At 36.2% G+C, this 26,944-nt stretch overlaps 2 protein-coding genes across 3 annotated transcripts in view; both read right to left on the bottom strand.

Moving 5' to 3' along the window:
• Positions 1-749: 749 nt before the first annotated feature.
• Positions 750-26,944, bottom strand: part of LOC106091539 (putative fatty acyl-CoA reductase CG5065) — a 50,491-nt gene continuing 24,296 nt past the window's right edge. Inside the window, exons 3-8 of one of the 2 annotated variants that reach the window (XM_013258085.2) lie at positions 24,144-24,648; positions 5,709-5,907; positions 5,170-5,409; positions 1,736-1,867; positions 1,536-1,667; positions 750-1,188 (exon numbers count right to left, since the gene is read on the bottom strand). In XM_013258085.2, the coding sequence (XP_013113539.1) occupies positions 1,077-1,188; positions 1,536-1,667; positions 1,736-1,867; positions 5,170-5,409; positions 5,709-5,907; positions 24,144-24,648 (1,320 nt within the window). In that variant the 3' untranslated portion in view covers positions 750-1,076. Of the gene's footprint in view, positions 1,189-1,535; positions 1,668-1,735; positions 1,868-5,169; positions 5,410-5,708; positions 5,908-9,474; positions 9,843-12,842; positions 12,972-13,355; positions 13,488-13,551; positions 13,792-13,866; positions 14,063-24,143; positions 24,649-26,944 lie in introns of those variants that run through there. The other variant, XM_013258093.2, reaches the window with a different exon arrangement.
• On the bottom strand, positions 17,919-21,683 carry LOC106091571 (putative fatty acyl-CoA reductase CG5065). The gene is made up of 4 exons (XM_013258126.2): positions 20,618-21,683; positions 20,322-20,561; positions 20,107-20,238; positions 17,919-18,167 (listed from the first exon to the last, which is right to left on the bottom strand). The coding sequence occupies exons 1-4, from the start codon at positions 20,746-20,748 to the stop codon at positions 18,035-18,037; spliced, it is 636 nt and encodes a 211-aa protein (XP_013113580.1). The 5' UTR covers positions 20,749-21,683; the 3' UTR covers positions 17,919-18,034.

The following is a 26,944-nucleotide window of genomic DNA, read 5'->3' as shown; positions in this document are numbered from 1 at the left end:
TTTCTTTGCAAATGGAAAAGGAAAGCCAGAGATCGCAACACACCAATCACTATGGGAGACGTTTCGTCGTTGGTTAGAAGACTTTCCAACCATATAAGGGGTTATGGCTTTAAGGGCCGTGCGTTGGTATGTTGTAATTGAATCGCATATATTACGAAAACGCCTCTATGATACAAATATCACATTGACCACGCTCGACAACCCTGTCTATTAGCTGTACTTTTCCCAATGGATGTGTTTTCGTGTAATGACAGATTTTTTTCCTGCAACAATTACACTACTTCCATGGTGCACATAATTCTGTGCATCTGTTGGAAGTTGTATTGATGGCTTTGAACGCTAGAAAACAGCAACGGCTCTCGTTGTTGCTCCGTGTGCACAGGTTTGAATACCGACCGGGCTCTGCCGAATTTTGTCATTTTTAAGTTTTTTGCCTTTTAGATCATTAAATTTCACAATTATTGTTTGTTTCTCTTTCGAGACGAGCACAATTATTATTACAGTTTGAACTTCTTTCCTTTGCTCGAAATTTGATCGGGTCGTTTAATGACCTATCTGAAAACATCCGCCGAAGTTCATCAAAATTGGTTCAGAATTAGATATAGATCCCACGTTGTACTTATAGGGTACGTGTAGAGTATTATACAGTCGGCACCGTATGACTTTTACAATTTCTTACAGGTTTTATTATAGAAAACCAAATTGTAGACTTGCCTTATTTTGTACATATGACACAATAAAACAAAAGCTTTTACATAACCATATACAACTTTGCTATTTGCTTTATTTTTATGAAAAATAAATATCGTATTTACAACACATGTGCGTTTGAGTGAGCTACACGATAATGAAAACCATTTTTTAGCAAAATACCCTAAAACCATCTTTGAACTTCATTTTTTTCTTAATTACAATAAAAACAAATTACTGGGATCGTCTAAGAAACCGGGGAACTTTCATATAAACTATAAATTTGTGCTCTTTGACAAAAAATGTAGGGCTGAAAATGAGTATTAAATTTCCAGTTTTTTATAGAGTGACATATTTTATAAATCGCATACTCCTTTGGCGATGGCCTAACTTTCAAATATTTCGGCTATCAGGTCCACTAGTCCTATTTTAGAGGCTATCCAATAAAAGAACCAACCACAGATGAGTGTTTTGCAAACTTTGTCCAAAATATACATTCTGAAAAAGAGAAAACAATGTTGGTGTTAAGGAAAAAAGAAAAATGAAAAATATTGGTGTATCAAAAAAAAATTTTGCAATGAATAAGTTTAAGTTTATTAATCTTGAAAATTTTCCGACACATTCTTCAAATAGTTTAAAAAAATGGCAATTTGTGTTTTTGGAAAAATAATTTTAATCTGGTCGGAAACAAGCAGAAAACAAAAAAAAGAAACAAATATCAAAAATATCTCCCAATTTTAACAGGATTTAGTTATCTTTGTTACCAAGCTTAGTAAGGGCTGTAAACGGGTTTTCTGCAATCCAACTTTCAGTGTTGTTTCTTCTTTTAATAGAACATTACTTACGTTGTCAGAATCACTTTGGCTCTGGGTACTGTGTCTATGGATTCTTTGCCGATATACAAACGACCTCCCAAGCAGCATTGTTCCAAGTAACCTTCTATGTCGTATTCTTTGTCTTCACACTGCAATTCGAATCTATTTAAAAATTTTTAAGCAAAATGTAAACTAAAAATGTGAAAATTTTGAACTTTATTATTACTTACACTGTAAATTCTTTTTCGTTTAAAGTTTTTATGAGCTTCATTAAGTTATCATTTCGAAAATCCCATTTTCTGGTGGTGAAAAACTGTAAAACTTCCAATCCGACTTTAATGCGTTTTTGTATATAAATCATGCTGTTAAAATGAGAAAAAAAATATAAAATAAAATTTTGTCTTATACATAAAAATTAATTTGTGTTTCTCGGTTTATTTGTTTGTGTGTTCCGTAAAAAGTTCTAAGTTCAGCCGGTTCAAATCTTGGGGACTCACCACCATGGATTCTGCCAAAAAATTTACACTAACTAGACTTTGTGGAAGGGTTTAATTTTACATAACGCACCAAATTTCTGTCATACCAGGCAAAAATTTAAGCTTCGGGGCATGGGTTTACATGGGGGATGGATTTACACGGGAGCTATGTCAGTCCAGCAGAAAATATTGCACCCCCGGATGCAATATTGTACGTTAAAACCATCGTGACATTAGCATATACAATGCAGCCGGTTGTACACACCGGACTGACCGGATGGAATGCTTCATCGGCAAGGGCTGCCGCCTCAGTGTACGTGTTCGTCCCTTTTTTCGTCAACACGCTTCTGGTCCGTGCCGGGAATGACAAGAACCCCGGACCGGATCTGTTCAGTTTGCCAGAACCGCCTCCATCATCGGTCAATGTCAGTGAGGAGTAACCGGTGCAAAGAATGGGTACATTTCCGATCTTGGTCTGACCCTACGTCACTACAGGAGTATAGTCACACTGAATATGTTGCAAAGTACTGTGCGAACATAGACAGCAGTGGGTCACAAGCGTGGTCATCCCCGTCGTCGGACTATGTGACCCCCCTATCTCTCCCGTGCGGCAATATACGCAACAGCAGCATCCCAGCCCCTATACTACCAGGCCAGTGCCAGGAAGTGTATCATTTTTGCAATTGAATTGCATCGGTCTCCGAGGCAAGATCGAGGAGATTGTGGATTTTATGAATCGGAAGTACATATTAATTGCAGTGATCCAGAAGACAAAGCTGACCAACACCTGCAGCTTGCATACTGAAAAAGTCACAGTTTGGTGCGGGCTTACGGACTGGTGGCATCATTGGACCTCACTTCTTCAAAGATAATGCGAATCGTAACGTAACTGCCAATGGTGAGCGCTATCGTGAGATGATATCCAACTTTTTTTTTACCAAAATGTAAGAGCTTAACTTGCATGACATGTTATTTCAACAAAACAGTGCCACATGCCACACAGCACTCGTAACTATAGACTTATTGAGAGGCGAGTTCGGTGAACAATTTATTTCACGTTCGGGATCGGTCAATTGGCCGCATAGATAGTTCGATTTAACGCCTTTAGACTATTTTTTTGTGGGGCTATGTTAAAGCTCATGTCCATACAGACAAGCCCGCTCCTATTGATACATTTGAAGACAACATTGAAACATTTATTCGTGAGATACCGGCCGAGATGTTAATGCCAAAATTGTACTAAGTGGAGGGACCATGTGAGGCGCAGTCACGGTTAACATCGTACTATCGATTCAAATAATGATTTCATGTATTTTTCTGAATTTTATGTGTTTTTGTTTTGAAAAACTTTCCTATAGGTGTTAAAAAATCACTCCTTATATTCTTGATCGTCATGACATTTTAAGTCGATCAAGCCATGTCCATCCGTCCTTGCGCCCGCCTTTCTGGCACGCTAACTTTCGAAGGAGTAAAGCTAGGTACTTGAAATTTCGCACAAATACTTCTTATAAGTGTAGGTCCGTGTTTTGACATAGCTGCCATATAAATCGATCTTGGGTCTTGAAAGTAAAGTACGAATGTGATATTAAAAATTGGGTCCAAGTATTTAGCTCAAAACCACCCTAAGAGTACCGCACAAAATCAAAAGTGGACCGATCGGCACAATATGGGCCTCAAATAAAGGGTATTCAAAAATAGGGTACTAGTATGATATAAACCAGTAAGGAAAGGCAAAAGTCGGGAGGAGACGACTTTATTATACTCTACACCATCGAGTCTGAGTACTACTTTTAATGAATGAAACCTATGTTGAAATGTAGTCAGACTTAAATTTTATATCCCTATTAATACATTGAATAGAACCTTGTTAGATAATCTTACCATAGGACCTAAATTGTGGCTAATAAGGGCCATATTTGATGAAAGACATATATGGGAGCTATATCTAAATCTGCACCGACTATGATAAAATTTAGCTCACGTACTAATATGTCGAATAAAACACCTGACTCTAAATGTTGTAAAGATCGGACCAAAATTGTGGCTTCTATAGCCTTAAAAGGCCATATCGAATGAAAGAGCTTTATCTAAATCTTATCCGATTTTGATGAAATTTTACACATGTTGTGGGTCGTCAAATAAAATATCTCGTGCAAAATTTTGTAAAGATCGAACCAAGATTGTGGCGACTACGGCCTTTAAAGTCCATATCGGATGAAAGATATATTTGGGAGCAATATCTAAATCTGGTCCAAATGAACCAAAAAAGTGACTTGTGCAAAATCTCATGATAATCGAACAACAAATGCGACCTGCATCTTTATTCCAAGAATACATGGACAGACAGACCGACATAGCTAAATCGAATCAGGAAGTGATTCTAAGACGATCGGTATACTTATCAATGGGTCTACCTCGCCTCCTTCTTAGCATTCCAAACAAATGGCGAAAGCTAAAATACCCTGTACCACAGTGGTAATGTAGGGTAAAAAAATTGAGTCCAAGTACCTAGTAGGCCCTTTCAAGCAGATTTGACTACTTGAATCAGTCAATACAGTGATATAGGTCCCCCTGAGTACCGATATCCTGATATGACTTCTGAGATATGAGACTAAAATAATTCAGGTACAAACTCAGTTAATAAGTGTAAATTTTTATCGGAATCCGTGGTGGTGGGCACCCAATATTCGGTCCGGCCGAACTTAGAACGCCTTTACTTGTTTAATTTCATTTTGTGATGTTTAATTTTATTTTACTTTACTTATTTTTTGTATATTATTTTATTTAACATTATTTAATTTTTTCAGTTTATTTCATTTCATATTACAGGAATTATTTTATTTTATTTTACTTTACCTTATTTTATTTTGTTTTTTTTTTTTATTTTTATTTTTGTTTTATTTTTATTTTTGTTTTATTTTATTTTATTTTGTTTTATTTTATTTTGTTTAATTTCATTTTATTTTATTTTATTTTACTTTATTTTATAATATTTTATTTTATTTTTGTTTTATTTAATTTAATTTTATTTGATTTTATGTTATTTTATTTTATTTTATATTATTTTATTTTATTTTATTTTTTGTTTTATTTTAATTATATTTTTTTAAATTTATCTTATTTTGTCCTGAACTTATTTTAATGTAGGTCTTTGTTAAAAAGTTTTTACATATTACAAATATACTTACAAGCGCCTTTGACCAAAAATTGTCAATAAAATATCGATTAAAATTGCCGGCAGCCACATAAAGAATATTACATTGAACCAATGATAATGCTTATTTAAGGTCAACGTTGCATTGGGATACCATAGCGGCCAAGACAGTGGATATTTCTTATTAAGTTCAACGCCATTATTTAAAATCCACATCCAGGAACGTCTACAACTTTTTGGCATGGTAATATTATAGATAGGTATTTCGGGAGGTCTAAGAAAAATGTTTTTTGGGTAGAAAAGAAAACATAAAAAATAAGAAGATATACATTCTCCAAAAATCCTGACATCTTGTCACCTTTATCAATTTTCATGAATTTGAGATTTTTTATCTAATTATAATCAGTCAAATCACACCAAGTTTTTATAAAATTAATGTGTAATTTAACCATTTTTAGCTCTCAAGTTTGTCATATTTGAAAAATAACTATTTTCTTTTTCATAAAAACTGAATCCCAATGTTGCTTTTAAGTATCTATGAGTTAATTTGGTTTTATTTAGACCTCTTCATACCTTTCCTTGTTTTGACAAAATCCATACGGTATAATGATTAGATTGTTAATAGCAACATCCACAGGTATCATATCAGCTTCTAATTCACCATCACATAGCATGGAACGTATTACACCTCTGCCGCCAGCTGTCATCACACCCACTGGTCCATTCAAGCTATCAACCCAGCCCGGCATCGGTTCCTTATAGGCTGGGCAAACTAAAGATCGAGTTCAAATTTTAAGGTATTGCATACATTCATGTTTAAAAAAGGAAGAAATTTGTTTATTAATCTCTGGCTTTTAATTTTTAAGAAATTTTTTCATAAACAAAGAATACTATACTAAACTGAATGTAGTTTTCAGCTTAAATATAAACAAATACAACAAGTTGTTCTGAAAATTCTAAAATTGCCGGAAATATATTGAATCGGGATTTACAACATGCAAATGAACTATAAAATAAGGAAATCAAACTCTTTATACTTATCTACGAATATTCTACATCCTACGAACAAATAAAATGGCCTGAGCTGCAGTGAGCAGAATATTGGGTATCCACCACACTGGATTTTGAGAAATTAAATCATGTTAAAATTGAGGCTTCTAGGTGATCAAAAATAGTATAATAGCAGGTAATCGGTCTATATGGGGGCCATGTCAATTTATGCAACTAACTGGGCGAGATTTTTTGCGCTTTTTCTTAATGTACCACATTTCAGGCAAATCGAAAATTTAAGTTTCCAAAGGGATTGCGAAATCAAATCGAGGACTCTCTTAATTAGGGGGCTATTTCTATGGGTGTGGCTGTGGTAGGGCATAAATCTACTTAATGATTACGGGTTGAGGCTCCTATCAACTTAATACCTCAAATCAATTGACCGGTCCCGAACGTGAAATAAAATGATCAGCGAACACGCCTCTCAATAAGTGCGTGGCATGTGGATCCGTCTTCTTGAAACCACATGTCATGTATGTCAAACTCTCTATATTGGGCAAAAAAAAAAGTTGGATATCATCTCACGCTAGCGCTCATCATTCAAAGTTACGTTACGACTCCAATCATCTTTGAAGAAGTACGGTCCAATGATGCCACCAGACCATAAACCGCACCAAACTGTGACTTTTTATACTCTCTAAAATAGGATGGGGTATACTAATTTCGTCATTCTGTAAAGTATGCATATTCTTAATCGCCATGACGTTTTAAGTCGATCTAGCCATGTCCGTCCGTCCGTCTGTCTGTCGAAAACAAGATAAATTTCGAAGGAGTAAAGCCGTTTGAAATTTTGCACAAATACTTCTTACTAGTGTAGGTCGGTTGAGATTGTAAATGGGCCATACGGTCCATGTTTTGATATAGCTGCCATATAAACCGATCTTTGATCTTCACTTCTTAAGCCACTAGAGGGCGCAATTCTTATCCGACAAAGATGAAATTTTGCATGAGGTTTTTTGTTGTGATTTTCAACAACAAGTATGGCTGAAATCGGTTCATAACCTGATATAGCTGTCATATAAACCGATCTGGGGTCTTAACTTGTTGAGCCTCTAGAGGCCACAATTCTTATCGGATTTGGCGGAAAATTAGCATGAAGTGTTTGGTTATGACTTTCAACTACTTTGCTAAGTAGGGTTCAAATCGGTCCATAACCAGATATAGCTGCCTATAAACCGATCTGGGATCTTGAATTCTTGAGCCTCTAGAGGGCGCAATCATTATCCGATTTGATAGTAATGCAACACATAAAATGAGATACCGGGAGAAGACCTCGAAAAATGCGATTAATGGTGGAGGGATCCTGGCCGAACTTAGCACGCTTTGACTTGTTCTGGATGCAGTGATAGCTCGTGCAATGCTTCTGGCTGATTTTCACTCCAAAATCGACAATCCTGCTTATTTACGTACCCATTGAGTCAAAAATGAGCTTCGTCGTTGAACAGAAGAAGCGCGCGATGAACTTTTTTAACAGAGCACACATTTTGATAATAAAATTCAATAATTTGCAACCGTTATTAGTTTGTTTGATGTTTGACAAAGAAAAAAAAAAACACGAAACGTGCGTGAGGTGTTTTTTAAACAAAAATATAATAGCTTAAAAATCACCGTTTACATATAAGCTGGTCCGGTGTGCTTAGCTACACCCTAAAGTGTCTTTTTAAAATTTAATGTTTCTTCAAATGTTATGAAGCCGATGCCCAGAGCCGCGGGCCGAGTCTTTCTCGGATGTGCATTACTTTATATGTTAGTCGTATGTGTTGTTCAAATACATACTATATCCGACACAGGTCGTTCCTGGATCGACCCACATTTGGATATCAGATTCGTACACTACTCTTAAAGTCCTTTCATTTTATTTTAATCCTACATTATACCGGTCCTTCTGCATGAGAGTTTAAACGACCCCAGACACTTGGTCCCTAATATTCGTACATTACTTTCAATGACCCATAGTTTATAGGGGCCATCCTACATGTCAGTTTTGGCTTTTTTTTTTGAGTCGGGCGGTTCCCCAACCAATTGGAGTCTAAAACTAATATCAGATTCGTACTCCACTCCCGAATACCTTTTATTGGAGTCTTATATTGTCTTAATCGGCCAACATGTTCTTTTGGGTCTCCCATAATTGCTCCAGTAGTTGGAAGGCAAATTTTTACTCTACACCCGAATGCTTTTCAATTTAGTCTCATGTTACCCTGAAACCCGGCACTTTTCCTTATGGGTGGAAAAAAGGTCAGGGTTTATAAGGTAGGGATTTTTGGGTAGTAATTCAAATTCTATTCCAAAATACCTCTCATTTGAGACCCATACTTTGCCTCCAAGTGAGTAGATGGAAACGTGTACTAATTTAGTGACAAATCAGGGTCAGGGGCAATGGGTCATATCAGTTCAGATTTAGATACAGCTCCCATATAAACCGATCTGCCGATTTGACTTCTTGAGCCCTTATAAGCCGCAATTTTCATTCGATTTGGCTGAAATTTTGCATGTGGTGTTCTGTTAAGACTTCCAACAACTGTTCTTAGTACGGTCGGAATCGGTCTATAACCTGATACAGCTCTCATATAAACCGATCTCATGATTTGACTTTTTAAGCCCTTACAAGCCGCAATTACCATCCGATTTGGCTGAAACTGTGTCAAGTACGGTCCAAATCGGTCTATAACCTGATATAGTTCCCATATAAGCCGATCTCCCGATTTGACTTCTTGAGCCCTTACAAGCTGCAAGTTTTGTTCGGTTTGACTGAAATTGAGCATTGTACTGTTTTGTTATGACTTCCAACAACTGTGGGAAGTACGGTCCAAATCGTTTTATAACCTGATATAGCTCCCATATAAACCGATTTTACTTCTTGAGTCCTTACAAGCCGCAATTTTTGTCCGATTTTGCTGAAATTGCGCATGTAGTGTTTTGTTATGACTTCCAACAACTGTGCCAAATACGGTCCAAATCGGTGTATAAGCTGATATAGCTCCCATATGAACCGGTCTCTCGATTATCCATGCTCGGTTTCTAGAAGCTTTTATTTTGCTGGTTTTACAGAAGTTTGGTATGTAGAATAAAATTATGTCCTTCAACTAAATTTAGTTTGTATAAATTTATAGCAGAATATGTGGTAGTGGGTTCCCAAGATTCGGCCCGGCCGAAATTAGCACGCTTTTACTTGCTTATTCTGATATTGTTGAAATAAGGAATAATAATTTGTCTGAAGCACTTTAAGAGTGCTCTCGAGCACTTTCTGAGGAGTCTATTTCTTAAATTATTTGTCTTAAAAATATCCTGGAACTGAAATTTCTAGCAATTTGACACATATATATTTTTTAACTACCAACAACTTTTATTATGACATTTTTGTTTCTTTGACCATTTCTATAAAAAAAGCTACATACAATTTATTATGCAGTAATTGACTATTAAGTTTATAAAACTAATAAATCATGAGGTAGAAAAATATTAATAAAAAAATAGACCTACATATTTCAAAATGGAAACAAATTAGGATGAGAAAAAAAAATAAAGAAATATACTACATATGTGGTGAACAATTTTTAAATTTAAAATATTAATTCAGAGATGCCAGTCCATCTCATCAGATACTTAAGGAAATAGTAGATGATGACAATTTTGCAAATTCTGTCAACGAAGTACATGCTGAAAAAGAAAAAGAGAAAGAAGAAAAATTAGACAATAGGAAAGGCTAAATAAGTATGATTTTTTATTCCCACCACCATAGGCTGGGGGTGGGTTAAGCTACGTTGAAAAAGAGAGCGCGGATATGAGCCTGCCCCATGCCCCTACGGACATTCACCTATGCCAGTAATCGGCTTGTTGTGCGCTCTAAATACTTAAAAGTAACCTCGAAAAAGAAAATCTAAGTTAGGAATACGGTGCTACTTACAAAATCCTTAATTGTTTTCCATACTACGTCCCTAAGTTGGTTTATGTCTGGTATTGTGTCCCCACCTAACTACTAATGTCTTTTAGCCGCGAAAGCCGGCCAATAACATAGGACATGCTCCAACGTCTTATCGTCTTCCTCACATGCCCTACACATGCTATCACTTGCCGCATCGATTTTGCATTGGTGAGCTCATACTTCTATGTGTCCCGTTATGATACCAAAAGCTAAGCTGACCTCCTTCTTACTTCCTTTCAGTAATAGCCTCGTCCTCTCACGATCCGGATCATCCCATAGGATTTTCGCCGTCCTAACGATTGCTTCGGTGTTTAACAGTGTTCGCCCCCCCACTCGCTTAACTCGAACTGCGTCGACCCGAAAGGCTTCGGGTTAACCAAGATTATTGACGACAGTTCTCTTGTCTTCACCGCCAAATCGTCTGCACTTTCATTCTACCTTACTCCGTTATGGCGCGCCACCCAAACGATGCGGATTGTGCCATCCTCAGAGAAGTCGTAAATCTCCTTACATTCCAAGATTGTTCGTGATCTAACCGTCCTGGTTTTTATTGCTCTTATGGCCATTTTACTGTCCGTAAAGATGTTCACACTCGACGTCCTCGCGTAAGCACCACATCACTTTACGCATTTCGTGATCGTCCGGATCTCCGCCTGCAGGATCGTATTATGGTCAGGCAGTCTGAAACAGATCTCAGTCCCTGGGTTGTCAATGTAGAGCCCTAGGCCCACTCTGTTCTCTAGCTTTGATCCATCCGTGTAACATGAACTTCTAGGGAAGATCAGTCCAAGACTGTGCCGCTGGCAGCAATGCCTCGCACTTGACCTCATGTGCCGTAACAGGTATCCAATCGGAAACCTCTTCCTTTCCTTTCAGGATTCCTATCGCCGCCTCGATAATACCGCGATGGTATGAGCTGCTCCCATTCTCAATCCATTCTTCCTTTGCCGTCAGTCTCATAGCCGCAATGGCAGCCTCACACATAATCTGTGTGTCAATGGGTCCGATATCTTGAATAGTCTCCAGTCTCCTAGTGGTCGTGGTCCTCATCGCTAATACTAAGCCAAGAAAACATGTTCTCTGAACCTGTTGTATGGTCCTTATGTTGCACTTTTTCTCCATAGCAGTTCACCAAACCACTGAGGCGCAAGTAAGTGTTGGTCTAATCACGCTCCTTTGGAGCTAGTGGACTATCCTCGGATTCAGGCCTTAGGCCCATCTACATTGTGCCCAACATCTGTGAGCCTTCTCAGTACGCAGCTGAATGTGACACTTCCAATTGCCCGGGGACAGTTGTGAGCACCACACCAATCTGTGCGGTGTTCATTTCTCTAATGAGAAGCCTAGCGTCGAGCTACCGAGTAGCTGCAATGGCAGCCGCGGACAATCAGCGGTATCGAGCGGAGAGTCTTAGTGAGTGGCCGGTCGGCATTGCATCTTGCACAAAAACTGAGTGCCTATGACGCTCGATATGACAAGGCGAATTATTGGTGCCTTTAAATAACCAATGGCCTCGACCATCGGTCCTTTGGACCGGAACGAGCTTGCTCACCTACAGGAGCTTGACGAGGATTGCCACCTCCACATGAAAATGTGGCTACAACAACAACACTTCAAATTAAGTTTCCTATTCAAGATCACTCCTAAATATTTGACCTTGCCAGAGAAATCCTTTTGTTGAGGAAACGTGGTGCTTTAAATTGGCCCACTTTCGTCTTCCTCGTGAACAGGCATGTTTCAGTTTTCTCTCGGTTAACATTGAAACCCTTGGGTCTAGCCCAGTCATATGCCATATGCAAGACCTTTTTAGAAGTCTCAATTTTCATCCGATTTGGCTGAAATTTGGAACAATGATTTGGGTTATGACTTCCAAAATCCACGCCAAGTATGATGCGAATCGGTCTATAAACAGATATAGCTCCTATATAAACTGATCCCCGGATTTGACTTCTTGAGCCCTTAGAAGCCTCAAATTTCATCCGATTTGACTGAAATGTGGAACAAAAACTTGAGTTATGACTTCCAATATCCATGCCAAGCATGATTTGAATCGGTCTATAAACAGATATAGACCCCTTATAAACCGATCCCCAGACTTGACTTCTTGAACCCTTAGAAGCCTATATTTTCATCCGATTTGCCTCAAATTTGAAACAAAGACTTGAATTATAACTTCCAACATCCATGTTAAGTATGATTCGAATCGGTCTATAAACAGATAAAGCCCCCATATAAACCGAACCCCCGATTTGACTTCTTGAGCCCTTAGAAGCCTCAATTTTCATCTGATTTAGCTAAAATTTGAAACAAAGACTTGAGTGCCAAGCATGATCCGAATCAGTCTATAAACAGATATAGCCCCCATATAAACCGATCTCCGATTTTCACCAAATTTGGCTGAAATTTGGCCCAAAAACCTATCCTATAACTTACAACAGTGCCAAATTTTATCCGAATTGCTCAATATGGTGATATAGGCCCCCTGAGTACCGATATCCCGATATGACTTTTGGAGACCAAAATATTTCAAATGCCAACTCAGTTAAGGCGGAATCCATGGTGGTGGGTAGTCAAAATTCGGCCCGGCCTAACTCAGCACGATTTAAATTGTTTTTATATAAAAATCTCCTCAATACTTTTATAAGCTTATTGCCAAAAATGTACTAAAACCTTCTTTCTTCGCTCGTATCATTACCGACAAAGTCTTTTCAATCAATTCGGTGATCTTTACTTACATTTTCAAATGCATTCTGGCTCTAGCTTGATGCTCTGGTTTCTCTTTGAGAATAAAGAGTCGGGCTCCCTTGGCACAGCTGATCATGTATTCTTCTTCGGTGTGGACGGGATCCATGTTCATGTTGAAGCTATTCAAAATAAAATGAATTAACAATGAAAATTAAAAAAGTGTCTAATATTCAGGAATTTGTTGAAGATCACCTTCAGATACAATTTTTAAAAAAAATCTAATGAAATCAAATTTTAAAGTTAATCATTCATTAGAAGAGACTAACATCCCTATTCACAAACTTTATGCAGATTTGAAATAGGTTTATTTGACAGATTTCCTTTACAGAACTTTTAATTAAACCTATTTGAAGTCTACATTAAGTTTTGTGAATACGCCTGTTAGTCTATTCTAATGAATGATTTACTTTAAAATTTGATTTGATATGACTAGATTTTTATAAAACTTTTATTAGAAAGTAATCTTCAACAAATTCCTTTTACATCTTAGTTTTTCTACTTACATAGCTTTATCATCTCTCGTTAATGAGTTATACAGCGAAGCATAATTTGCCGATTTAAAACACCATGGGCTGAGGGTAAAGAATTGCAAAACTTCCAAACCAGTGGCAATTTTTTGTTGTACTCGAATCATGCTGTGAAGAATAGTTAATCAAATGGTTAAAATTTCTTTTTTTTTATAGATTCCCTCATTCTTACAATCTCTTTTGTCCAAAAATCATAAGTAGAAAATCAATAAAGTAAGCCGGCAACCAATGGAACAATATCTCATTGAACTTTTGATACATTTTATTTGTGGTCAAACAGGGATCAGGATACCAAAGTCCTATATTCAAGGGATACGCCTCATTGACACGTTTGCTCATCTCGATAATGGTGCCAATGGGCATTTTGCGATGATCGGCATTGGTTATATTGTAGACGGGAATTTCAGCGGGCCTATAAGACAGTAAATAGATAGCATGAAAGATTGTCCCCAAGATTTAGGGTCTATTGAGAATATTTGGCACTTACTTCTTTCCTTTATTAAATTCATATGGAATGACTATCAAACCATTTATAGCATAATCCACGGGTATAACTTCCGATTTGTTTTTCTTATCAACCAAAACGGAACGAATAACACCCTTGCCGCAACCGATCATAAGACCAGTGGGACCATTCAAATTGTCCACCCAACCAGGCAAGGGTTCATAGGCGGCAGGTGATACTGTTGAAAGAATTCGAAAGCATATTCGAAACATGAGTATCAATAGTTGAGGGGTTGATATAAGAAAGAAGCGACTTACAGATTTTTTTAACTTACTCGAATGGATGAGGAGAGAAAGCTGGCATGGATGATTATTAAACTGAACACACTAGGCAATTGCAACTAAAATTTTTGTGTGTTGTATTAATTTTTTATAGTTTTTAAATTTTAAAGTATTTATGGTTCTTTGTTTTTATATGATTATGTTTTCTTTATTATTAATAATGATTTACAAGAAAAAAAAGCTCTTTGGGATTTGATGATTTTTAATTAAAACTGTCTAAATATATGATTGTTTTTTTTTTTTTGGGAACATCAGATATATAAAATATATATCTTCCTTTATATATATATGAACCATAAAACTTTTAAATCTTCGAAACCTTTATTAACTATACAACACCCCAAAATCTGATTTTGTTTTTACTTTTATTACTACTGCCTAATGTTCTTTATATAGAAAATCCCAATGTTTGTGTTATTGTATGAATGTGTTAGTGGAAGTTGTTTGAATGTATGTATGTTTGCGTATGTAGTTTTTAATGAATATTGTAAAGTATATAATATTCGTATGTATTGACAAGAGAAAGAGAGAGAGAGAGAGAAAGAGTAAACATATAAAATAAGCTTTTATATATACACAACTTATATTATAATTCCGGATAATATTTCGAAATTCGTAAGAGCTTATGTCAATTTTTCTCAAGGCTGAGAATATTGCTTCTATCAACAAAAAATTTTTTCTTTGTGTCAAATTAAAAAAAAAAAAAACTAATTAAATTAAATTATATTCATATATAAATGAAATCTGTTTCCATTTGCAATTTTATATTATAAGTTTTTTATTTCGTTTTTTTTTTTGGTTTATTTTATTTGATTTTATTAATATTATTTTATATCGATTTCTTTAAATTTGTTTAATTGTAATTGATTAGTCACCAGTACTTGTTTTTTAATTACATTGGAAGATTTTCATATATAGCACGTTATTATTTCGATATCAAATTATTTAAAAGTTTTATTTTTTCGGTGACGCCTCTATAGGTTTGCATTTTGCACCCCACTGTGCTGTTTGATGTCCAGTTGTGCTGTTTAATATTTCTTGGCATACTTTTAGGAGTTTATAGTAATTTGTTGTTACCCGGGTTTCTACCGGGTAAATATCCAACACTTGGGTATTTATTGGGTAAATACTCAATAAATACTTTTTTGGGTATTTATTTGAGTATTTATAATTTTGTAGATATCTTGGGTATTAAAACGTTTTTCAAAATAAGCCTGACCTTCTGATAACATAAAATCGGATTGTAGTTGTATATAGCCGCAATATAGACCGATCTCCAGACTTAAAGTCTTGAGGCAATAAATTGGTAATTTTTCATACAATTTTAATGAAATTCGTCACAGTGAGTTTCTGTGAAGAGCGGTTCAGATCAGACTATATTTGGATATAGCTGCCCTTAGACCGCCCACCCGATCTCCCGATATAGGGTATTGAGGCTGTAAAAGATCTATTTATACCCAAATTCTATGAAATTTGGCACAGTGTGTTCTGGTACACCCCTACCCATTTCTGTTAAATGTGGTACAGATCGGACCGTATTTGAATATACAATAGCTGCCATATATACCGATCTCCCGATATTTTGTAATGAGCCCATAAAAGGAGCATTTCTCATCCTATTTTAATGAAATTTGGCACAGCGAGTACCGGTACCCTTCTCGAAGCATATTTGGATATAGCTGCCATATATACCGATCTCCCGATATAGGTTATTGAGGCCGTAAAAGATCTATTTATCACCCAAATTCTATGAAATTTGCCACAGTGTGTTCTGGTAGACCCCTACCTATTTCTGTTAAATGTGGTAGGACCTACGAAATCCGCATTCAATGTGGCGCCCTTCGGTCTATATTTGGATATAGATGCCACATAGAGCGATTTTCCGTTTCAAAGTCTTGGGGCCCATAAAAGGCGCACTTATCCGATTTTGTTGAAATTTGACATAGTGACCTACGTTAGGCTTTTCGCAAATCGTGACCCATATGGTTCAGATCGGTCTATATTTTTATGGCTGCCATATAGACTGATCTCCCGATTTAGGGTCTTGGGCCCACAAAAGGCACATTTATCACCCAATTTCGCTGAAATTTGGAACCATGACATATGTTAGGCTTTCTGACATCCGTTCCCTATATGGTTTAGAGCGGTCTATAGTTGGGTATAACTGCCACATGTACCGATCTCCCGATTTTAGTCCTTGGTCACATAAAAGTGGCGTTTATTACCCGATTTCGCTGAAATTTGGCTCCAGGACCTATATTAGGCTTTATGGCATCCGTTCCCTATGTGGTTCAGATCGGTCTATAGTTGGATATAACTGCCACATATAGCGATCTGCCGATTTTAATCCTTGGACCTATAAAATTGGCGTTTATTATCCGATTTCGCTGAAATGTGACACAGTGAGATGTGTTAGGACCTACGAAATCCGCATTGAATGTGGCGCCCTTCGGTCTATATTTGGGTATAGCTGCCACATAGAGAGATCTCCCGTTTTAAAGTCTTGGGCCCATAAACGCCGCACTTATCCGATTTTGTTGAAACTTGGCATAGTGACTTACGTTAGGCTTTTCGCAATTCGTGCCCTATATGGTTCAGATCGGTCTATATTTTGAAAGCTGCCATATTGAACCATATTCTGTGTTAACAACTTGAACAGTGAATCTTAGTTATTATACCACTCAACGTCCGAGCTGAGTTTGGTATAAATTGGAATATATTTAAGTATAGCTGCAATGGGTTCACAAATGATGCGTTTTACTCCGGATTATGACGAAAGTTGTTTAACATATATTCCCGAGGTGGTGGATAACCAAAGTTCATTTCATATCATTTCATTTCATTTCATTTCATTTCATTTCATTTCATTTCATTTCATTTCATTTCATTTCATTTCATTTCATTTCATTTCATTTCATTTTATTTTATTTTATTTTATTTTATTTTATTTTATTTTATTTTGTTTTATTTTAATTTAATTTAATTTATTTAATTTAATTTAAATTTATTTATTTTATTTTATTTTACTTTATTTTATTTTTACTTTTTACTTTGTTTTTATGTTTATTTATTTTTTTTCTTTTTTTATTATAAAAAAGAAAAATAGTATTTAATAATAGAATGTTTATGTTACTGCATAATGGTTAATGTAGTTTCTGCATATGCTTATGTATCTGAATTGTCTGAAAGAGTGTACTGAATTTGGGTGTTTGTTTTACGTGTATAGAAAGTGTGCGTTTGAGAATTTTTTATTTCACAGCTCATCCATGCGAAAATAAACACTCACTTTATTCACTAAAACAACACACAATTTTCACAATTGACATTTAACGTATAGTGTAGCTATTATCCCATTCCATATTTTTTTAAACACATTTTTTTTTTTACTTAAAAAATAAAGAAAAACAAACCGAACCAAACTTGGCCAAGTATTCTGAAATTAGATTCCGTTTTTTAATAAAAAAAAAAAATTATAAAGTTGTATAAAAAAGTTTGGCGCCAAAACAATAACCCGTTAAAAAGCTCTTAGTTTCTATAAAGAATTGAAAATATTAAAATTTTATAAAAATAACATAATTATAATAATATATACTATACAATAAGAATTACATTTTAGAAAGATTTAAACATTTTATGATTTAGGCTTTTATAAATGAGGCCGTCATATTATAAATCCAATATGAAAGAAGGCCAATTATTATGGCCTTACAGATGCGATCAAGGACATACATCCTGGAAAACAAAAATGTCAAAGAAAAACTCAGATTTGTTGGGGAACATATCAAAAGGGGTGGAAGAGGGAGGTGCTTGAGGTTAGGTTGGGTTGGGTTGGTTTGGTTTTAGGAAAGCACATTTGGGTAACTTTATTCTTACATTTTCAATTGTCTTCTAGCCTTGGGCAGAGAATCTGGAGATTCTTTCATCAAATATAAACGACCACCTTGTATGCATGATAAGATATACAATTCGATGTTCTCTACAGTATCCATGTTCATATTGAAACTTTGTTGGAAAAGAAAATACATTTGTGGCTGCCTTGTTATTATTATTAACATGCCCTACATCATTATTTAAGATATCGCCAAACAAAGAGATTATTAAGAAGTAATTTTCTCAAAGAAGTTCATCATAGTCTGCTTTTTAAACTAATGGTGTTGTAATTGTACGTTTAAATGTTTGTCATTAAGGTAGAGTAATAAATGTTGCGCCTCTAAACTGAAGTATGTTCGAATGACATGGGGGAAGCAGAAAATTGTTTGAATAATACAGTACAGAATACAACATTATTCATTATTGTCATCCAACAGTGAAGAATATTCAAATGACACAGTGAAGAAAAGTCGAATGGCACAGTCCTAGTGCATTTGGTTGTGAATTTCTTGGGTTCCGACGCTATCATTCGAACAAAAAGACGTTATAGAATGTTCATTTAATTTATTTATCAAAACATTTCTCCAAAATTGATTTGTTAGAAGACCCAGGAAATTTTGCAAGGACATCGGAATATAATGATGACAGTAACGTTCGAATGTTAGCGTCGGAACCCAAGAAATTCACAAACGCACTAGACCTCTTTCATTTGAACATTATTCATTATTGTCATCCAACAGTGAAGAATGTTCAAATGACACAGTGAAGAAAAGTCGAATGGCACAGTCCTAGTGCGTTTGGTTGTGAATTTCTTGGGTTCCGACGCTATCATTCGAACAAAAAGACGTTATAGAATGTCCATTTAATTTATTTATCAAAACATTTCTCCAAAATTGATTTGTTAGAAGACCCAGGAAGTTTCGCAAGGACATCGGAGTATAATGATGACAGTCCATTGACTATCCCACTCGAATTATTCCTAGATATGCAGCCCTGTTCTTCTCCCTTGTCGACAACTGCCATCACTAAACTGGCCCGAGCGACATTCGCAAAGGTTCTTGGACCCATCTTACTGTTGTTCGCCCTAGTTCTTTTAGGCATAGGATGCCCTACAGTTGACCGCAGCCTTTTGCCTGACTGCGGTGCAGTTTCCAAATCTAGACGTGTAGTCTTTTGGGGCAGCCTGTGCAGCGAATTCCCGAGCCCAATTTAGGGAATTTCTCTCCCTATCAGTGGGAGTCTTGGGATCATTCGCAACAAGTCTCTCAATAAACCTGAGAGCAATGCGTCTTCTATTATTCCATTCGGCTAGTGGAGCCTGGATCAGCCGCTCAACTAGTCAAGGTTTCAATAGAAGACAATATGCTACGACCTATTACCACCACGGCAGCGGTTGGGTCTTTGGAGTCCATTCTAAGCCTACTCCCGGGCTCTAGATCTGGCGCTCCACTGGAAACAGACGCAGATCATCAAATGACTAATCATCGCAGCTATCCTTGAGTGACTTAAATTTTTCTTCCAAAAATAATGACCTATTACGAGTTACATGGCTCATATAGTGGATCAGCAACGTTTTTGTTGAGCCACCCAATATTGTGGAGAAAATACTTCTACTTTGGATGAGTAAAGTAAATGGTAGCGTTTTTTTAAACTTTTCATGGATCATTCTATAAAATTTGTAGCAGAGTTCGGGTGAGACCTTCTGACATGATCACTGTAACACCAATAAGAAAGGAGAAGTTTTAGAAGCGGTTAAAGATAAAGAAGAAAAAAAACTCTACAATTGTAAATGTTGTTTTTGGAAAAATCTAATACTAAAATTCTCTCACAAAGGTACAGGGGATTGTTTTCTCATATCAATGAAATGCAGTCCGGTTAAAATTAAAGCTCAATGATAAGGGGCCTCCTTTTTTTGTCGGGTACGAAAGCCGTGTTGGTTGTTAAAGCCAACACTTCTTAAATTGGTAAAAAAAATAAATGTCAAAGTTTTCCCTACTAAGTATTCCAGACTTTACGAACTCTTGCGAATGATGTAGGGCATTCAATTCCAACTTCAACACTCTATGCTTACATTAGTTTATCTTTTTCACAAAGATTTTTCCACAAAGCTTCATAGTTAGGTGATTTAAACACCCAAGCCCTCATGGTAAAGAATTGCAAAACATTTAAGCCAACTTGAACTCGCCTTTGGACACGCACCATGCTGGATAAACAAAAAACAAAAACATAAAACTCCACATCCAACATCCAACATAGACATTGAAGAACCGAGAAAGAAAAACTTACAAACGCTTTTGACCCAATAGAAGTAGAATAAAATCAATAAAATAAGCCGGCAGCCAATGGAACAAAATCACATTGATTTGATGAAGCCAACGATTTGTGGTTATACAACCATCGGGATACCACAATCCAGTCTCCATGGGATATTGATAGCCAATTTTCTTGCTCAATTCGATAACATCACCCCAAGCTACCTTGCGTCTATCGGCGCAGGTGATGTTATAAACGGGTACCTCTTGTGGTCTGAAACGTAGTTAGTTTTTGTTAGCCCAAGCTCATCAATCAATTGATAGTCTTACTTTGGTCTTGTGCAATATTCATAGGGTATTACAACCAAGCCATTAATGGCATAATCCACTGGTATTACTTCTGATTTGTGGCGTTTATCGATGAGCATGGAGCGTATAACACCTTTGCCAGCACCCACCATAAGGCCAGTGGGACCATTTAAATTGTCCACCCAGCCGTTAACTGGCTCAAAAGCCGATGGCGATACTTTACAGAAAACAAATTTTGTATTATAATCTTTTTAGCAATTCAATGAAAGCGGAACAATAGCGTGTTTCTGGTTTAAAGGTGTGTGGGATTAGCACTCCACAAAGCCAAGTGCTCAGGCAGGAGATTTGGGTACATGGTATTTGGTATTCTTAAAAGCTCAGATACAGTTTTCCTGGGCATTCACAGCTTAAGTTGCAATAGTTTGTTTGGTATTTATATTTCTGGTGTATTGTTACAGCTTCGGGCAGAGCTTTAAGCTTTTCGCTCAAATATTCAGGGAAAGCTTTAAGGTTTTTACTCAAAAGGAGAGTAAAGCTTGGTTGGTTGGTTTCTTGCTTTTTATATTCAGTGTAATTCATAAGCTGCTGACATAGCTTAAAGCTATTTCTGGGAAATTTTTGGCAAGCTTTCGGTTATTCTTTAGTTTTCTTCGCATGTTGTGTGTATGGTACATTTTCAGGCAATTTAAACGCTTAATAGCTTATAAAGTTTTTCTCTTTTCATGTTTTCGGAAAGCTTTAAGGGAATAAAAGCTTTTGTTTGCATAGGAAAAAAAGTGCGTAGAAAGATCAAAAGCATACGTTAAAAACAGCAAGTATTTCAAAAAGTTTTATTTTTGTAATGCGGAAGGATGTAGCGGAAAAGGATCAAAAGCTTTAACATTTTTCTGCAGTAAGAGATAATAGTCAACAAAAAAAATTTAATTTTATCAAGGGATCTTAAATCGTGTTCCGATAGCTTTGTAGTAGTTCTCTTCATAAAGCATCGCTAAAATATTTCATGCACAACTCAGTAAACTGAAGTGAATGGTTACTACAATGAATGACATTTCCCAAAACGAACTCTGTAAGGTTTAAAGATAAAGGATCAAATACTTCATCAAATGATTCCCTGTCAATATTTTATCTTTAAAAAAAAATTTTCTATAAAAAAATTTGGTAACGAAATTTTTTCTATAAAAAAATTTGGTACCGAAATTTTTTCTATAAAAAAATTTGGTACCGAAATTTTTTCTATAAAAAAATTTTTTCTATAAAAATATTTTCTATAAAAAAATTTGGTACCGAAATTTTTTCTATAAAAAATTAGGTACCGAAATTTTTTCTATAAAAAAATTTGGTACCGAAATTTTTTCTATAAAAAAATTTGGTACCGAAATTTTTTCTATAAAAAAATTTGGTACCGAAATTTTTTCTATAAAAAAATTTGGTACCGAAATTTTTTCTATAAAAAAATTTGGTACCGAAATTTTTTCTATAAAAAAATTTGGTACCGAAATTTTTTCTATAAAAAAATTTGGTACCGAAATTTTTTCTATAAAAAAATTTGGTACCGAAATTTTTTCTATAAAAAAATTTGGTACCGAAATTTTTTCTATAAAAAAATTTGGTACCGAAATTTTTTCTATAAAAAAATTTGGTATCGAAACTTTTCTATAAAAAAATTTGGTACCGAAATTTTTTCTATAAAAAAATTTGGTACCGGAATTTTTTCTATAAAAAATTTTTTTATAAAAAAGTTGGTACCAAAATTTTTTCTATAAAAAAGTTGGTACCAAAATTTTTTCTATAAAAAAATTTGGTAACGAAATTTTTGTACCAAATTTATTATAAAACAAAATTTCGATACCCAATTTGTATTTAAGATATCGTAGTATTCGTCTACGCTACCAAGAAGCTGGCTCTGTGGAGGGCTCCATGATTCCAAATCAAGATCTGTGTCAATCATCGATCCTGACTGAGCCCAACAGCTTTTACCATGGTTCGTAGAAGCATGGTGCCGGCACGTGGCACCACCATCTCCCCGAACAGAAGAATGGCCTAAATTCGAGAAGCGCCATGTACTTGACTTCCTGAGTCTCATGGCAGTCTTTGTTGCCACATATCCACATTGCAAAAGCATAAGATCGAGAATAGAATTCAGCGGCTCTCTCTGGGAACTTCTCCTTGCTCAAAAGATGAGTACTGCCACGGAACCCTGCGAAGGGCACAGTTGACCAAAGCATTGTGCCACACCAGGCAACTATAGCTTAGAATTGCCCGCGCGACCGCCGTAACATCCAGTACACCGTCCCCGGCATTAGTTCCCCTTTGACCCTTTCCTCGACGTTTTCTCTCCATCTTAGTTTCTGGTCAAGAATCACGCCCAACTATTTGGCCTCCAAAGAGATCGGTAGCTCCACCCCATCTAACACAGGTCCCTTATAAATTTGGTGAGTAAACTTTTTTTAACAAAAATTTGCTGAGTGCAGTCCGATTCAAATTTAAGCTCAATGTCAAGGGCACTCCTTTTTATTGCAGAATCCGAACGGCGTGCCGTTCCTAATGTTGACAGCATTAGGAGAGAAAAATAACCACTGACAAATTTTTTTTCTGATGGTCTTGTCAGTATTCAAAACCAGGCGTTCAGCTTCGTAGTCGGACATGATAACCTCTGTGCTACGGTGGCCTCAAAGAATTTTTAACGAAATTTTTTCTATAAAAAAAGTTGATACCAAAATTTTTTCTTTAAAATATTTGGTATTGCAATTTGTTTTATAAAAAGTTTAGTACCGAATTTTTTCTTCTGTAAATAATTTGCACCGACATTTTTTCTATTGTTATATTAAAATATTGTCCCAGCGTCTGTGCAAAGGAGTTTTGTTTTACAGTTGGCATTGCACACGTAAACAGGCAATGTCACAAGCCACATAGATGATGTTATTTGCGTTTATGTCCAGTTTTTTATTAAAATTCCTAAAGCCGTCAAACAGCAAGTTCGGTATTGTTTTGCTTAACATTATCTCACAAAAAATAACAATTATAAATCTATCAAACTAAAATATGTGGATGACATTTTTTCTAATATCAAATTTGGCACATAGTAACATATCGTAAGCAGGAAATAATGCTTGGACAGGGAAGCTCTTTGGTTTAAAAATGAAAGCATATGTAAACACGTTTTGAAATAAATCCATCTCTAAGTTAATTTCAATATATAGTTGTCAACCTCTTAAGATGGGTGACAATTATTAAAAGCAAGTAACCCAGAGGGAGATGTTTAATAACGTGTTTTTGCTCAAAATATTAAGGAAAAATTTTATCATTATGCGTGTCACATTTATATGCTGAAATGCATTAAAGCACAAACTTTTTTTTTTTAAAATTCATAAAAGCAATTGGTGAGAAAATCCCCAAAATGCCCCATACATATAAAGAAATAAGCATTAAGCCCATAAAATTGCGTATAGCCCACACAAAACGCTTCTTACATCATTTAAGAGCAGCAATTAAATCTATAATTAAAATCTATGTTTTTTTTTGTTAAATCCCTCACAAAAACACTTACCAATACTGGGTCTAGCAATAATCACCGGCATGGTATTGTATTGATCGCGCACATAGATTTCAGCCAAACGCTTGGTATACGTATAGGTATTGGGGTGAGGCGACAAAAGTTTGGGCGTTACCGCATCCAAAGTTTGAACATCCATCCATTCGGCCATACGCATCAAATCTTCGGGCTTGTGTGGGAATTCATAGACCTTCTCGTACATAATTTCCTGATCACAATTACAGAAGGCTGTCGACAGATGAACAAATGCCTCGAGATTTTTCATTTTACGTGCAACATCCATGGCACGACGAGTACCAGCCAAATTCATGTTAACAGCATCGGTTAAATTACCCTCCAACTTTAGGGTGGCAGCCATATGGAACACAATGTTAGTGTTTTCGGCCACATATTTAAGATTCTCCTCGGAGAGACCCAACATTTCATTGGTGATGTCACCCGCAAACATGGTAACCTTTTTCAAGACATGGGGCCTTTCATCCTTGATACGTTGGAAAATCTGAAAAAAGTGAAATTAAAAAAAAAAAATCGTTAAGAATCATAAATTAATTTTTTATTTTTACAATCGGATATTGTCCGGCTGCAGACCGTAAGATTATCTGCTTCTGTTACAATTGGAAGTAGAAAAAACCCTTTTTTAAAGTTAGGCAAAAAATATGTTTTTGCTTTGTAATAGCATTTTTTATATAAACTAAATTCTGAATTATAAATGAAGGTTTGAATTATAAATTGCATTAAAAATATAATGCTATTCATAAAATCTAGATCGCTATATCGAGCAATAATTTGATCCCTTCGCATGACAAAGTCAAAGTTTCGGTGAAGTAAATATACGTGTTAAATCGTTGTTTTGTTGTAAGTCGCGAGCGCTTCCACACGGTTAGGTTAGGTTAGGTAAGAGTGGCAGTCCTTTACAGACTCACTTCGACAATTTTAGGTTCATTGTGATACAACAGTAGCGACAGACCAAGGCATCGGAATCGAACCCACGACCCCTGCACTGGTAAACCAAGCACGCTACCAACTCGGCTATCGGGGCGCCACCCGGTGTTACGTGATGAATTTTTATGGCGTCATGGTCACCATGCAACATCTCAAATTCCCATGCACACCATTGCACCTATATTGCAGTGCATGCTTATGACTACCGTTAGAGTACTCAGAGGCGTTATGTCGATAGGAGTCCATCCTTGCCCTCACACAAATCATTCCTTCCGCTTGTTTTAAACGGCACTCATGCAAAATTGGTAATCCCCTGGGTTGCGATTCTGGCCTTAACATAGCCTCCACAAATAGTATCTTTTCTACTATATTCTGTAGTTTGACAAATAACACTTAAACGAGATTGGAGTCCTTGCCAACAGATTCGTCCACCTTCTCATTTACTGGCTTGGCGTCGTTTCCAAGAAACCAAGTCAGTGTTATGTCATGTGGTTTTAGTTTATTTGGGTATTCTTTACTTTTCACTTTGATCTGGACTTAAGGATCTCGTTAAGGGAGCTTTGAGAAAGCTGTCCGGATGTTCGAGGGTCAACGAGCTTAGCATAAATCCCAGAAAGACTGAACTTATAATACTTTTCACATGGGGTGGCGCTACCGATATCTTTGGGAGGCGTAATTCTTGACCATAAACTAAGATGAAGAAGAAACGTCGAGAAAATTTGGTTGCTTTTAAGGGAACTGTGCTAGATGGGGTTGAGCTACCGATCTCTTTGGAGGCCAAATAGTTGAGGGTGATTTGTGACCAGAAACTAAGGTGGAGAAGAAACGTCGAGGAAAGGCTCAAAGAAGGATTGAATGCCGGGGACGGTGCACTGGATGTTTACAGCGGTCGTTCGATGATCGAGAAGGTACAGGGAGAGCCGCTGAATATTATTCTCGAACTTATGTCTTTGCAACTATATGTTGGATATGTGGCAACAAAGATTGCCATGAGACTCAGGGAGTCAGGTACATAGCGCTTCTCGAAGTTAGGCCATTCTTCTGTTCGGAAAGATGGTAATGCCGCGTGCCGGCACCATAGTAAAAGCTGTTAGGCTCTGTCAGGATCGCTGATTGCCACAGATCTGGATATAGGATCATTGAGCCCAACACAGAGCCAGCTTCTTGGTAGGGTAAACGAATTCGACGATAACTTAAATATATTATTCGCTATTGTTACTACACTGATAGAAAAAATGCGGTACTTTGCCAGAAACGGCTGGTATTATTTTATGCACATTATTGGCAAACATTTTTAATATCATTCGGTATTAATTCAATACCAGACCTAAGGTGTTTGTCTTGGATCGGCACCTTCACATGCAAATGTATGGCTACTACAACAACATGTGTACAGAATCAATGCGCAAAAAAGTACTAAAACCAATAACAACAACAAGTACAAAAACAAATAACTTATACCTAACGGTACTTATCCTTTAATATTTTGTACAAGCCAGACTGTATTTTTCTAATACCATACCATGACTATACAGACAAGCATTGAAGCATTTAATCGTGAGATACCGGCCGAAATGTTGGTCCAACCGCTTATTCCAATTTTGGACTAAGTCACGGTCAACATTTGCGCAGTCACGGTCAATATTTATATGAAATAATCTTCAAGCATTAAATTATATGGACCGTACTGCCGATTCAAATAAAGATTTCATGCATTTTTACGAATTTTATAGCTCTTAAAAAATCATCCTTTTTATTCTTCCCCTTCTTGACATTCTAAGTACATTTAATCCTGTCCGTCCGTCTGTCGAAAGCACGATAACTTTCGAAGGAATATAGCTAGGTGCTTGAAA

This window comes from Stomoxys calcitrans, chromosome 5 (assembly GCF_963082655.1).
Source record: "Stomoxys calcitrans chromosome 5, idStoCalc2.1, whole genome shotgun sequence".
Taxonomy (NCBI): domain Eukaryota; kingdom Metazoa; phylum Arthropoda; class Insecta; order Diptera; family Muscidae; genus Stomoxys; species Stomoxys calcitrans.
The sequence above is the reverse complement of the archived record's forward strand: the minus strand, read 5'-3'. Positions and strand labels throughout refer to the sequence as shown.

What these genes read in the sequence shown, in the direction of transcription:
- LOC106091571 (XM_013258126.2), bottom strand. Translation starts at nt 20,748, where the DNA reads ATGGTGGGTGCTGGCAAAGGTGTTATACGCTCCATGCTCATCGATAAA. An exon ending in CTATTGGGTCAAAAGCGTTT is followed by an intron (nt 20,239 to 20,321) that starts GTAAGTTTTTCT and finishes TTGTTTATCCAG; the next exon opens with CATGGTGCGTGTCCAAAGGC. An exon ending in TGTGAAAAAGATAAACTAAT is followed by an intron (nt 18,168 to 20,106) that starts GTAAGCATAGAG and finishes TTTCCAACAAAG; the next exon opens with TTTCAATATGAACATGGATA.